We start from the raw sequence: 14,784 nt of genomic DNA on the forward strand, positions 1-14,784 counted from the left end.
CAGCCAGAGCACGTACTTGAACCCGATCAAACATCTCTGGAGAGACCTGAAAATAGCTGTGCAGCGACGCTCCCCATCCAACCAGATAGAGCTTGAGAGGGTCTGCAGAGAAGAATGGGAGAAACTCCCTAAATACAGGTGTGTCAAGCTTGTAGCATCATACCCAACAAGACTCAAGGGCTATAATCGCTGCAAAAGGTACATCAACAAAGTACTGAGTAAAGGGTCTGAATACTTATGTAAATGTGATATTTCCGTTTTTTTATATACATTTGCAAACATTTCTAAAAACCTGATTTTGCTTTGTCATTATCTGGTATTGTGTGTAGATTGATGAGGGGGAAATCAATTTAATCAATTTTAGAACAACGCTGTAATGTAACAAAATGTGGAAAAAGTCAAGGGATCTGAAAACTTTCTGAATGCCTTGTATGTTGGTCAGACATGGTGTGTCCCTGTATGTGTGTATATGTGGGTCAGACATGGTGTGTCCCTGTATGTGTGTATATGTGGGTCAGACATGGTGTGTCCCTGTATGTGTGTATATGTGGGTCAGACATGGAGCACTTCCATACTGTAGTCTTCTGTCTCTGTGTACTGGGAGGAGTTTGTGTCTGACTGGGTGGGGGCCAGAGCCTCCTTGTGCTCCACATTGGGCTCCATGAGGGGAGGCTTCTCCAACATCTGCTTTTTACATGTCTCCGGGCGATTCTGGACATAGATCACCCGGTTGTAGGCCTTGAGTCTCCGCCACAGCTGGATGTAGACTTTACACTGGATGTACATGAAGACCAGGCCACCAGTGAAGCCGATGGCCACCACCACCAGTTTGGTCCAGAATGGCCACTCCAGGATACCTGGTGTTAGGGTCAGAAAAGAAAGAAAGAAAGAAAGAAGAGAGAAAGAAAGAAAGGAGAAAGAAAGAAGAGATAAAGAGAGAGAGAGAGAGAGAGAGAGAGAGAGAGAGAGAGAGAAGAGAGACGTAAAATACATTGCAAACCGTCACAACCATAGATACAGTTGAAGTCGGAAGTTTACATACACTTAGGTTGGAGTCATTAATACTTGTTTTTCAACCACTCCACAAATTTCTTCTTAACAAACTATAGTTTTGGCAAGTTGGTTAGGACATCTACTTTGTGCATGACACAAGTAATATTTCCAACAATTGTTTACAGACAGATAATTTCACTTATAATTGACTGTACCACAATTCCAGTGTGTCAGAAGTTTACATACACCAAATTGACTGTGCCTTTAAACAGCTTGGAAAATTCCAGAAAATGATGTCATGGCTTTAGAAGCTTCTGATAATTGACATCATTTAAGTCAATTGGAGGTGTACCTGTGGATGTATTTCAAGGCCTACCTTCAAACCCAGTGCCTCTTTGCTTGACATCATGGGAAAATCCAAATAAATCAGCAAAGACCTCAGAAAATAAATTGTAGACCTCCACAAGTCTGGTTCATCCTTGGGAGCAATTACCAAATGCCTGAAGGTACCACGTTCATCTGTACAAACAATAGTATGCAAGTATAAACACCATGGGACCACGCAGCCGTCATACCGCTCAAGAAGGAGACGCGTTCTGTCTCCAAGATATTACTGTACTTTGGTGCGAAAAGTGCAAATCAATCCCAGAACAACAGCAAAGGACCTTGTGAAGATGCTGGAGAAAACAGGTACAAAAGTATCTATATCCACAGTAAAATGAGTCCTATATCAACATAACCTGAAAGGCCACTGTTTGGCCATAATGACCATCGTTATGTTTGGAGGAAAAAGGGGGAGGCTTGCAAGCCGAAGAACACCATCCCAACCATGAAGCACGGGGATGGCAGCATCATGCTGTGGGGGTGCTTTGCTGCAGGAGGGACTGGTGCACTTCACAAAATAGATAGCATCATGAGGGAGGAAAATTATGTGGATATATTGAAGCAACATCTCAAGACATCGGTCAGGAAGTTAAAGCTTGGTTGTAAATGGGTCTTCTAAATGGACAATGACCCCAAGCATACTTCCAAAGTTGTGGCAAAATGGCTTAGGACAACAAAGTCAAGATATTGGAGTGGCATCACAAAGCCCTGACCTCAATCCTATAGAACAATTTTGGGCAGAACTGAAAAAGTGTGTGCGAGCAAGGAGGCCTACAAACCTGACTCAGTTACACCAGCTCTGTCAGAAGGAATGGGACAAAATTCACCCAACTTATTGTGGGAAGCTTGTGGAAGGCTACCTGAAACGTTTGACCCAAGTTAAACAATTTAAAGGCAATGCTACCAAATACTAATTGAGTGTATGTAAACTTCTGACCCGCTGGGAATGTGATGAAAGAAATAAAAGCTGAAATAAATAATTCTCTCTACTATTATTCTGACATTTCACATTCTTACAATAAAGTGGTGATCCTAACTGACCTAAGACAGGGAATGTTTACTAGGATTAAATGTCAGGAATTGTGAAAAACTGAGTTTAAATGTATTTGGCTAAGGTGTATGTAAACTTCCGACTTCAACTGTGTGCTTTTCTAGGATGACGATGCTATAATAATCATTCTTTCAAGTTAAGAGATGGTGAATGGTGAAAGATGAAAGAAATGGGAGTAGATAGTTCTTACTTCCTACATGACCCTATCTCAATTAGTCTTTCCGCAATTCCTTGCGTCCTATCTCCTTACCTCCTTCCCAAACAGATTGGAGAAGAAGGTCCAACGTCCCTCCACTCTGGCCTTCTCCAATGCGTTTTAAAAACATTTGACATTTTAGTAATTTAGCTGACACTCTTATAGAGAGCGACTTACAGTTAGTGCATTCATCTCAAGGTATAGACAACCACATATCACAGTCATAGTAAGTCAAACTTTCCTCGCTATCAGCAAAGTCAGTGCTAGTAAGAAAAGTGCAAGAAAGGCAATTTTTTTTTTTTGTCCTTGTGGGGGAGGGGGATTATTTGAGATGGAGGCGAGGAGAAAGGAGAAGAGGAATCAAGGAAAGATGAAATGAGAATGGCGCTTGACTTTTTTACGGCCTCGTAACCAATTATGCTTTGTACATAATTTTTCCACTGTCGTTTCCTATGAGTTTAAAGGGCTTCTGGACATCAGAACAGCGATCACTAACCTCGATTTGGATGAAGATTTCTACTTCAATGAGTCGGCGGCACAGGACATACTGCTCATTTCGGACCAGGCCCTAATCCCAGACACTCGCTAGAGAAAGAGACGGCTATATGTGACTCGTTTCAGGAAAGTAGGCATATATCGCGCATCACTAGTTCACAGGAGAGCCATTTGAACGTATACTTTTTAATTTTTTTTATCAAAATGTATTTTTTGGAAGAAAAGCCTTCCGGAACATGTGAACTTCCATGTGCCTTAATAACAAACGTGTATGCCATCTGTAAATATGAATACAATTGTTAAATTATGAGCCTAGTTGGTTAAACTACAGAAAAAGACAGCAACCTTCCCGCTAGCCATGATTGGCTGAGATAATGAGTTGGCTGGACATGCCGAGAGACGAGTTTCGATTGGTCGGCCATGTAGCACGCTTCTGTCTGTCTATAACATGAGCTGGTCAGTATGTGTAGGTAATCCTTTCTAACGCAACTTTTTTGAAAGATATCACGTAGTGGAACTGCATGAGTGTTGCTCTCCACTTTCTGGAGGACTGAGTTTTAAAATCAGTGGAATTAGAGTATAATAGCTAAGGAGATGGAGAAAATTCTGGCGTTTGATTGCAAATATGCAGACGGAGTCGAAAAGAGAAAACACAGATGACTGTTGTATAAAACACCTGTCTCCGGATTACATCTTCAAACTAAGGGCAACTATGACATCCATGACAGAGAGGGAGAAGCGTCCATCCATGTATAAGGGTATGATAGTCTAGCTAGCTACATTTTCAGATATTACACGTTTCTAATTTTGTCATACTCCACTATGCAAGTAACTATTTCAATAGAATGTTTATGATGTCACTGCGACAACTGTCGATAGATGTTGCTTGTAAATTTGCTCTGGCTAGCTGGTAAATTCGCTCTGGAAATCAACCGATTTCAGAGCACTCTCGTCTGAGTCAGGGATGCAAACTAGTCACCTTTCGGCGAAATTCGCCATTTAGAATCCAAAATAGGTGATCCACGTGATTCGTGTAGATCCGATTAGAAAAGTTGGGGGGGGTTGGATCACTACTGGCTATATGCGAATGAGTGATGCGCGTTTGGAGCAATACTGGCTGACCACAGAGACAGGTACTTCATGAGCTGTAGCCGAAAAACTACTAGCATTTGGAAAGTTTGAGGTGAGGGAGAAAGTATGGTGGAACAAGTATTGCATTTTTAAGTATCTTGCTAGCTGGATCGAATTCTCTGTTAGATAGCCAGAGAAATGTTGAGCAACATTAGCCAACTTATCTGATCAAATAATTTAGTTTATGGTGTGAAAATTAGCTTGCTAATAAAGTCAGATAGCTAACTTAGCTAGCTAATGTTACAACATCAGATGAGCTAACATTAGTAACCTATCCAATTCGCCATAGTATTAACTGCTTTACGACTCAAGTTATAACGCGTTAGTTGCTTACGGACCCTGGCAATCTGTGTGAAATGTTAACGAACTAACCACTAGCTGTTAACTAATGTTTTCCCTCTACAGTATATGGTTAATTTTTTAGAATGAGAGAATTAGGTGAAAATGAGGCGTTGCTTGTTAAACAAGTGGATTCAGGGATCAAGTGCAGCTGGAGCTGGGCCTGGCTTAAGTTGGTGCCGCTATAGAGGTGAAAGGAACACCACACACTTTCCCTTTCTCACTTTTGCTGGCACATTGTAGAACATATGTCCACAGACAATGTCTATAGTGTCTATAGTGGCCACCATGTGTGCACTATCGATGTCTATAGTGGCCACTATAATAGAGCAAAAATAGAATTACTGTTTGTTTCGTTCTATTTCTACTTTATGATGTTTTTTCCCAAGTGCAATATTTATGTGTGTGGTCACAAGCGTTCTATTATAAAGGCTGTCATGGCTAACTGCAATATTAGTGTATTGATTTTTTCTCAATACTTGAGTGTCATTTGCAGTAAAGTCTAGGCAACAAATAACATTGGATTGCTTTCTTTACATTGTTTAGCTGTGAGTCAGGTTCACATTAACTACTTTTTATTTGACACACAGAGACTGATCATGTAGATCATATTCTTTGTTGTTTAATTAGTTAAAACCTGCATTTCCCCCTAGCAGGGAATTTTTGCATGTTTCAGTGCAACAAAAAACTGTCACCTTTTTGGTCCCTGCTGAGTGTACCAGAGTGCAGAATAACTGACAAATTTATGAACACTCAACACCCGTTGAATGTGGCCGGTGTCAGTAAACGTTGGCAAAAAAGCGTAATTAAATTGTTGCCAGCCGCACAGTTGCAGTCCCCAACACTCTGGATAACATAAAAACAGCCTAACCAGCTCTGTTAGGGTGAGTAAAATGGTCCGTGAGCTGTTCTCTCATTTGTGTGTGGAAGTAGCTAGCAAGCTAGCCAACATTAGCCAGTTAGTTTGGGTGTTGACTGCTGTTGTTAAGTCAGAACGCTCGGATCAACACTACTCCTCGGCCAGAGCGTCCAGTGTGCACTCTGAATGCTCTGATAGCAAAACGCTCTGAATTTATGAACGGACAATCTGACAACGCTCTGAGTTTCCAAATGCCCAGAGCACACTCTGGCACTCCAGTCTAAATTTAACGAAAACACCCATTGTATAAACCAGTCTTTGGTCTTGAAATCTTTGGTTGTTAAATACATAACCTCACATGTGAATCCTTAAAAAGGTGGGTGGGCTAAAACTTAAGATGATGTGAACAGTGCTTAATGGGTGTAGACAAAGAAGAGCTCTCCAGTAGGCACCAAAACATTGAAGGGCCATTTTCTGCGGGTCGTTCACATATAGAGGCCGACGTGCGGGTACCCTGATGAAACCATGGCAACGAGTAAATAATCCGCCTCTACCCTCTGTTCTATTGGCAAATGTATAATCACTGGAGAACAAACTGGACGAGCTCCGTTCGAGACTATCCTATCAACAGGACCCGAAGAACTGTAATATCCTATGTTTTTCGGAAACTTGGCAGAACAAGGACGTATAATAATGGCTTTTCTATGCATCGGACAGAACGGCATCATCAGGTAAGCTCAAGGGGGGTGATGTGTGTCTCTTTGTTAACAACCGCTGGGGCGTGATCTCTATTAAGGAAGTCTCAAGGTTCTGCTTGCCGGAGTTAGAAAACCTCATGAAAACCGTTGATGAGAAACTACACTGAACAAAAATATAAATGCAACATGTAAGGTGTTGGTCCCATGTTTCATGAGCTGAAATAAAACATCCCTGAAATTTTCTACACACACAAAAAGCGTATTTCTCTCAAATTTTGTGCGCTCATTTGTTTACATCCCTGTTAATGAGGATTTCTCCTTTGCCAAGATAATCCATTTATCTGGCAGGTGTGGCATATCAAGAAGCTGATTAAACAGCATGATCATTACACAGGTGCACCTTGTGCTGGGGACAATAAAAGTCCACTCTAAAATGCGCAGTTTTGTCACACAACACAATGCAACAGATGTCGCAAGTTTTGAGGGAACGTGCAATTGGCATGCTGACTGCAGTAATGTCCACCAGAGCTGTTGCAAGATAATTAAATATTAATTTCTCTACCATAATGTTGTTTTAGAGAATGTGTCAGTTCGTCCAACTGACCTCACAACCGCAGACCACGTGTATGGCGTTGTGTGGGTGAGTGGTTTGCTGATGTCAACGTTGTGAACAGAGTGCCCCATGATGGCGTTGGGGTTATGGTATGGGCAGGCATAAGCTACAGACAACGAACATAATTGCATTTTATTGATGGCAATTTGAATGCACAGAGATACCGTGACGAGATCCTGAGGCCCATTTTCATGCCATTCATTTGCCACCATCCCCTCATGTTTCAGTATGATAATGCATGGCTCGATGTCATCATTGAGCCTGTTTGGGATGCTCTGGATCGACGTGTACGACAGCGTGTTCCAGTTCCTGCCAATATCCAGCAACTTCGCAGAGCCCTTATAAAGGAGTGGGACATCCTTCCAAAGGCCACAATCAACAGCCACTCTATGCGAAGGAGGTGTCACGCTGCATGAGGCAAATGGTGGTCACAACAGACACTGACTGGATTTCTGATCCATGCCCCTACCTTTAAAAAAATAAGGTATTTGTGACCAACATCTGTATTCCCAGTCATGTGAAATGCATAGATTAGGGCCTAATTAATTGATTTCAATTGACTGATTTCCTTATATGAACTATAACTCGGTAAAATTGTTGACATTTTTGCATGTTACGTTTATATTTTTGTTCAGTATACTTACCAAGAGAGTTTTATCTATATTTTTCGTAGCTGTCTATTTACCACCACAAACCGATGCTGACACTAAGACCGCACTCAACTGTGCAACTAGAGGCAAAAAAACTCTAGATCATCTTTACTCCACACACAGAGACGCATACAAAGCTCTCCCTCGCCCTCCATTTGGCAAATCTGACATAGCTCTATCCTGTTTACAAGCAAAAACTCAAACAAGAAGTACCAGTGACGCACTCAATGCGGGAGTGGTCCGATGAAGCGGATGCTAAGCTACAGGTCAGTTTCGCTAGCATTGAATATAGTCCGTTACAAATGGCAACCCAGCCGCGAGCTGCCCAGTGATACAAGCCTACCAGATGAGCTAAATGCCTATCTATCTTCGTTTCAAGGCAAGCAACACTGAACCATGCGTGAGAGCACCAGCTGTTCCGGATTACTGTGTGATCACGCCCTCCGTGGCCGATGTGAGTAAGACCTTTAAACAGGTTAACATTCACAAGGCCGCAGGGCTAGACGGATTACCAGGACGCATACTCAGAGCATGCGTTGACCAGCTGGCAAGTGTCTTCACTGACATTTTCAACCTCTCCCTGACCCAGTATGTTTTTAGCAGACCACCATAGTCCCTCTGCCCAAGAACACCAAGGTAACCTGTCTGAATGACTACCGCCTTGTTGCACCCACATCTGTAGCCATGAAGTGCTTGAAAGGCTGGTCATGGCTCACATTAACACTATCATCCCAGACATCCTGGACCCACTCCAATTTGCCTACCGCCCCAACAGATTCACAGATGAGGCAATCTCTATTGCACTAAACACTACACTTTCACCGACGTGAGAATGCTGTTCATTGACTACAGCTCAGCGATCGACACCATAGTGGCCTCCAAGCTCATCACTAAGCCAAGGACACTGGGACTGAACACCTCCCTCTCTAATTGGATCCAGGACTTCCTGACGGGCCACCCCCAGATGGTGAGGATAGGCAACAACACATCTGCCACGCTGACCCTCAATACAGGGGCCTCTCAGGGGTACGTGCTTAGTCCCCTCCTGTACTCCCTGTTCACCCACGACTGCGTGGCCGCACACGACTCCAATGCCATCATGATGTTTGCCAATGGCATGACGGTGGTAAGCCTGATCACCGACAACGATGAGACAGCCAATAGGGAGGAGGTCAGAGACCTGGCAGTGTTGTGCCAGGACAACAACCTCTCCCTCAACGTCAGCAAGACGAAGGAGCTGATCATGGACTACAGGATATGAAGGCCGAGCACGCCCCCATTCACATTGACAGGGATATAGTGGAGCAGGTCGAGAGCATCAAGTCCCTCGGTGTCCACATCACTAAGGATCCATCATGGTCCAAACACACTAACACAGTAATTAACAGGGCACGACAATGCCTCTTCCCCCTCAAGAGGCTGAAAAGATTTGGCATGGGTCTTCAGATCCTCAAAAAGTTCTACAGCTGCACCATTGAGAGCATCTTGACTGGCTAGATCACCATTTGGTATGGCAACTATTTGGCATCTGACGCAAGGCGCTACAGAGGGTAGTGTGGACTGCCACCCAGTACCTCTATACCAGGCAGTGTCAGAAGAAGGCCCTAAAAATAGTCATAGACTCCAGCCACCATAGACTGCACCAAGTCTGGAACCAACAGGACCCTGAACAGCTTCTACCCCCAAGCCATAGGACTGCTAAATAGTTTGTTAAATAGTTAACCAAATACTGTAGCTACCCGGACTATCGGCATTGACCCGTTTTGCACTAGCTTTTGTTGACTCATCACACATGCTGCTGCTACTGTTGACCATCTGTCACTTTATTCCTAGTTATATGTACATATCTACCTTAATTACCTCGTACCCCTTCACATCAACTCAGTACTGGTACCCCTGGCATATAGCCATGTTATCGGTACTCATTGTGTATCTATTAATACTTGATTTACTTTTCTATTATTTCTCTATTTTCTCTTTCTCTGTATTGTTGGGAAAGGCTCGTGAGTAAGCATTTTACTGTTAGTCTACACATGTTGTTTACGAAGCATGTGACAAATAAAATGTGATTTGAAATGAGAGAAAGACCTACACACCAGAGCCCAGTCTCACAGGAAATGACATAAAACAGGGTTAAAGGTCAAAGGTGAAAAATTTACCTGGGATTCTTCCGGCTGCATGGGTGAAGAGATTGTCATTACAATGTATTACCAGTGACAGAGAGAGAGAAAGAGAGAGAGAGAACAGATGATTGAATGTACACTATACAGTATAACTCAGTTTAACATGCCCGTATACTCCCTAGTCAAACCAGATGGTGGTTCTCTCTCCTCCTTTCTCCTTTTTTCTATTTAACCTTTATTTAACTAGGCAAGTCAGTTAAGAACAAATTCCTATTTACAATGACAGCCTAGGAACAGTGGGATAACTGCCTTGTTCAGGGACAGAATGACAGATTTTTACCTTGTCAGCTTGGGGATTCAATCTAGCAACCTTTCGGTTACTGGCCCAACACTCTAACCCCTAGGCTACCTGCCGCTCCTTAGTAGTACAATAACATCTTAACAGACCCAGAAAAAACGTCCTAATTGTCTTGCACCATGCTGAGTACTAGCTGCAAAATGACTTGATGTAAGAAGACAGTGAAAGAGATAACTGGCCTGTTATTACAGATGGGTACTAACTATTATAACAATCAGAGCAGAAACACAACATGTCAATCTGTGTGAACGGGCATGACCGAGAGAGTGTGTGTATGTGTGTGTATGTGTCATGTTGTACTGTATTAGAATTGTGTATTGTGTTTTTGCCGTCACCGTATTAAGTGAGGGGTTTTGTGGTGTTTTTGGAATGCCGTTACTGTATTGAGTGAAGGTTGTTGTGGTGCTTTTGGCATGCACTGTCCATGCTGAGGGGTGTGTGGCTGTTCTAAGGTGTGTAGTGGTGTTTTTAGCCTGCAGTGAAAGAACTGAAGAGTATGTGGCATGCACTGTCCATGCTGAGGGGTGTGTGGCTGTTCTAAGGTGTGTAGTGGTGTTTTTAGCCTGCAGTGAAAGAACTGAAGAGTATGTGGTGTGCACTGTCCATGCTGAGGGGTGTGTGGCTGTTCTAAGGTGTGTAGTGGTGTTTTTAGCCTGCAGTGAAAGAACTGAAGAGTATGTGGTGTGCAGTGTCCATGCTGAAGGGTGTGTGGCTGTTCTAAGGTGTGTAGTGGTGTTTTTAGCATGCAGTGAAAGAACTGAAGAGTATGTGGTGTGCAGTGTCCATGCTGAGGGGTGTGTGGCTGTTCTAAGGTGTGTAGTGGTGTTTATAGCATGCAGTGAAAGAACTGAAGAGTATGTGGTGTGCAGTGTCCATGCTGAGGGGTGTGTGGCTGTTCTAAGGTGTGTAGTGGTGTTTTTAGCATGCAGTGAAAGAACTGAAGAGTATGTGGTGTGCAGTGTCCATGCTGAAGGGTGTTGTGGTGGTTTTGGTGACTGTGCTAACCTGCTTTGATCTCGTCTGCAGTGCGGTCGATGAGCACGTAGAGGGACCACACCACGCAGGTGATGGCGATGACATGGAACGTCACAGAACAAATGATCTTCCTCCTCTCACTAGACGTCATCTGGAGCTTCTCCCACTGAGAGAGAGAGAGAGAGAGAGGAGGGAGGGAGGGGGGAGGCAGGGGAGAGAGAGAGAGAGAGAGAGAGAGAGAGAGAGAGAGAGAGAGAGAGGGGGGGAGAGAGAGAAAGAGAGAGAGAGAGAGAGAGAGAGAGAGAGAAAGAGAGAGAGAGAGAAAGAGAGAGAGAGAGAGAAACAAAAGAGGTCAAGTCAGACCCACACATAAACACACACATGCACACACACACTCAAAGACTCCATTGTGTTCTTTTGGACAGGGTTTTGGCGATTGACTATCAATGGACTTTTGCAGTCTGGCAAAAAAATTCCCTCTTCAGAAGCTGCTTAAACTGAGTGCTAAATATTTGATGGCCATCATTCAGTCAGTGTAATGTGGATCATTCAGTTACACACTGATTCTGGTTAACAATTTATCAGCTGTCCAGTACCACTCAACCACATCGTTAGACCTCTCATAGCTCCAACACCCAGGAGTGTTTCTTTATTGATCCATGAAACCCATTGAAATAAATGGTCAAATTCAAATACATATCTGATGCAATCTCTCGATAACCTTCATAGATGTCGACATGCTTTGAAATCCTTTAGAACAAGCATGAAATGAAAGGCCAATGGCCACAATGTATTTTTGAGCTTTCTGGTAGTGATTTGATGAAAAAGAAGGAAAGGGAAAGCTCTGCCCATCCACTCTTCTTTGGCAGAGAGGGGGTATAAGATGTGTGTGTGTGTGTTTAACTATTCTTGTGGGGTCGAAATCATTTGACCAACTGGGGACATGTTGTTGGTCCCCATGATCTCTAGGGGGTTTAGGGTTAAGGTTAGAAGTAGTGTTAGGGTTAGAATTACATTAAGGGTTAGGAGCTAGGGTTAGTTTTAGGGTTAGGGTTAGTTTTAGGGTTAGGGTTAGTTTTAGGATTAGGTTTAGGAGCTAGGGTTAGTTTTAGGGTTAGGGTTAGTTTTAGGGTTAGGGTTAGTTTTAGGATTAGGTTTAGGAGCTAGGGTTAGTTTTAGGGTTAGTTTTAGGGTTAGGTTTAGGAGCTAAGGTTAGTTTTAGGGTTAGGAGCTAGGGTTAGTTTTAGGGTTAGTGTAACGCTCGTCGTCGGGTGATAAGGAAGCGGACCAAAACGCAGCTGGGAGCGAACACATGTTTATTTAGACACAAATAAACACGTTACCAAAACAGACAAAGAATAGACGAAACGTTAACTTGCTCAAACAAAAGAGGCAACAACCCACAAACATCGTGGGGGAAAAGGAACTTAAATGTGATTCCCAATCAGACATAACAAGCGACAGCTGTCTGATTGGGAAATCACCCCCGAGCCCAACATAGAAATAAAACACAAAGAAAGGCTATAACCAAAACATAGAAAATAAACCATAGAAATGCCACACCCAGACCAAAATAGCAGAGTTCACCTGGTCAGGGCGTGACAGTACCCCCCCTCCAACGGTGCGTACTCCCGGCGCACCAACCTAAAGTCTATTGGGGGGGGACCCGGGTGGGCGCCTCACCCTCGGTGGAGGCTCTGGCCCCGGGCGTGTTTCTCCCCCTGCCTCCACCCTAGCCCTACCCCTCTGGCCCGGACTGGACCACAGTGGAGCGGCATGCTCAGGCTCCGGAGCGGAGCCGCCGACCGGAACAGGACTGGTCACCGGTGGACCGGACACAGGCCGTGCCGGACTGTGGACACGCGCCGTGGGCCTAGTGCGGGGAACAGGAATGGGCCGGACAGGACTGGGGACACGCACCACTAACCTGGTGCGGGGAGCAGGGGCGGGCCGGACTGGACTGGGGACACGCACCACTGGCTTGGTGCGGGGAGCAGGGACGGGCCGGACTGGACTGGGGACACGCACCACTGGCTTGGTGCGGGGAGCAGGGACGGGCCGGACTGGGGACACGCACCGTGGGCTTGGTGCGAGGAGCAGGGACGGGCCGGACTGGACTGGACACACGCACCACTGGCTTGGTGCGGGGAGCAGGGATGGGCCAGACAGGACTGAGGACACGCACCGTGGGCTTGGTGCGAGGAGCAGGGACGGGCCGGACTGGACTGGACACACGCACCACTGGCTTGGTGCGGGGAGCAGGGATGGGCCAGACAGGACTGAGGACACGCACCGTGGGCTTGGTGCGAGGAGCAGGGACGGGTCGGGCCGGACTGTGGACACGCAGCGTATTCTTGGTGCGGCGAACAGGGATGGGCCGGACAGGACTGGGGACACGCACCGTGGGCTTGGTGCGAGGAGCAGGGACGGGTCGGGCCGGACTGTGGACACGCACCACTAACCTGGTGCGGGGAGCAGGAATGGGCCGGACAGGACTGGGGACACGCACCACTAACCTGGTGCGGGGAGCAGGGACGGGCCGGACTGGACTGGGGACACGCACCACTGGCTTGGTGCGGGGAGCAGGGATGGGCCGGACTGGACTGTAGACACGCACCACATTCGCCCGGCAAGGGCGAGGTGCTGGCACAGGACGTGCTGGACCGTGACCGCACACCGGCGACACAGTGCGCCTAAGCGGCGCCGGATATCCTGGACCGAGGAGGCGCACTGGAGGTCTGGAGTGCACAGCTGACATCACCCGTTCTGGCTCAACGCCCACCTTAGCCTGGCAAGTGTGGAGCGCTGGCACAGAACCCACTGGGCTGAGCAGCCGTACCGGAGACACAGTGCGCGTCCTCGGCGCAGGATACATCGGACCGAGAAGGGGCACCGGAGGCCAGGAGCGCTGAGCCGGCACAACACGTCCTCGCTGAACACTCCCCCTAGCCCGGCAAATGTGGGGCGCTGGCACAGAGCGCACTGGGCTGTGCAGGCGCACTGGCGATACCGTGCACACCTCTGCCACCCAAGGCTCTTCCTCCACGCTGTCCCTACGCAGGTCCTCCAGGACCTGCCACATCTCTGCCTCCTCCTTCGCCGTTATCCCCCACGAGAGCAGTGGTCTGGGCTCTTCCTCTGCCCTTCCGGACCACCCCATTAGCCCCCCCAAAACATTTTCTTGGGGGTGTCTTCCGGGCCTCCTCGACCGCCGCCTGCGACTCCTTCCACCGGCTGGCATCACCTCCTCGACCTGGGAATCCCTCCGCCAGGGTCCTTTCCCCGACATGATCTCCTCCCAGGTCCAGAACTCCTTTCCCTCGCGAGCCCATCTCTCGCGCTCCTTATCCTCCCGCTGCTTGGTCCTGGTTCGGTGGGTTGTTCTGTAACGCTCGTCGTCGGGTGATAAGGAAGCGGACCAAAACGCAGCTGGGAGCGAACACATGTTTATTTAGACACAAATAAACACGTTACCAAAACAGACAAAGAATAGACGAAACGTTAACTTGCTCAAACAAAAGAGGCAACAACCCACAAACATCGTGGGGGAAAAGGAACTTAAATGTGATTCCCAATCAGACATAACAAGCGACAGCTGTCTGATTGGGAAATCACCCCGAGCCCAACATAGAAATAAAACACAAAGAAAGGCTATAACCAAAACATAGAAAATAAACCATAGAAATGCCACACCCTGACCAAAATAGCAGAGTTCACCTGGTCAGGGCGTGACAGTTAGGTTTAGGGTTAAGTTTAGGGTTAAGGTTAGGTTTAAGAGGGTTTCTCTTTATGCTGGTATTAAACTTTGGGTTGCACAGGCCTTTTGCAACTTTCTGCCCGGTTTCTATATTGTACATCAAACCGGTCTGGAGAGGGTGGGAGAACATGAAAGGCATTAAGGTTAGGGTAAGAGTACAGG

The 14,784-nt window shown here is 46.1% G+C and overlaps 1 protein-coding gene across 7 annotated transcripts in view; it reads right to left on the reverse strand.

Annotated features, from left to right (window-relative positions):
• Nucleotides 1-358: 358 nt before the first annotated feature.
• Nucleotides 359-14,784, reverse strand: part of marchf8 (membrane-associated ring finger (C3HC4) 8) — a 162,367-nt gene continuing 147,941 nt past the window's right edge. For 6 of the 7 annotated variants that reach the window (XM_029752306.1, XM_029752307.1, XM_029752311.1 and 3 more), the window contains 3 exons: nucleotides 10,896-11,031; nucleotides 9,569-9,583; nucleotides 359-857 (listed from right to left, as the gene is read on the reverse strand). In XM_029752306.1, the coding sequence (XP_029608166.1) occupies nucleotides 553-857; nucleotides 9,569-9,583; nucleotides 10,896-11,031 (456 nt within the window). In that variant the 3' untranslated portion in view covers nucleotides 359-552. The remainder of the gene's footprint in view (nucleotides 858-9,568; nucleotides 9,584-10,895; nucleotides 11,032-14,784) is intronic. The other variant, XM_029752310.1, reaches the window with a different exon arrangement.

The sequence above is a fragment of the Salmo trutta genome, chromosome 5, assembly GCF_901001165.1.
Source record: "Salmo trutta chromosome 5, fSalTru1.1, whole genome shotgun sequence".
Classification (NCBI taxonomy): Eukaryota; Metazoa; Chordata; class Actinopteri; order Salmoniformes; family Salmonidae; genus Salmo; species Salmo trutta.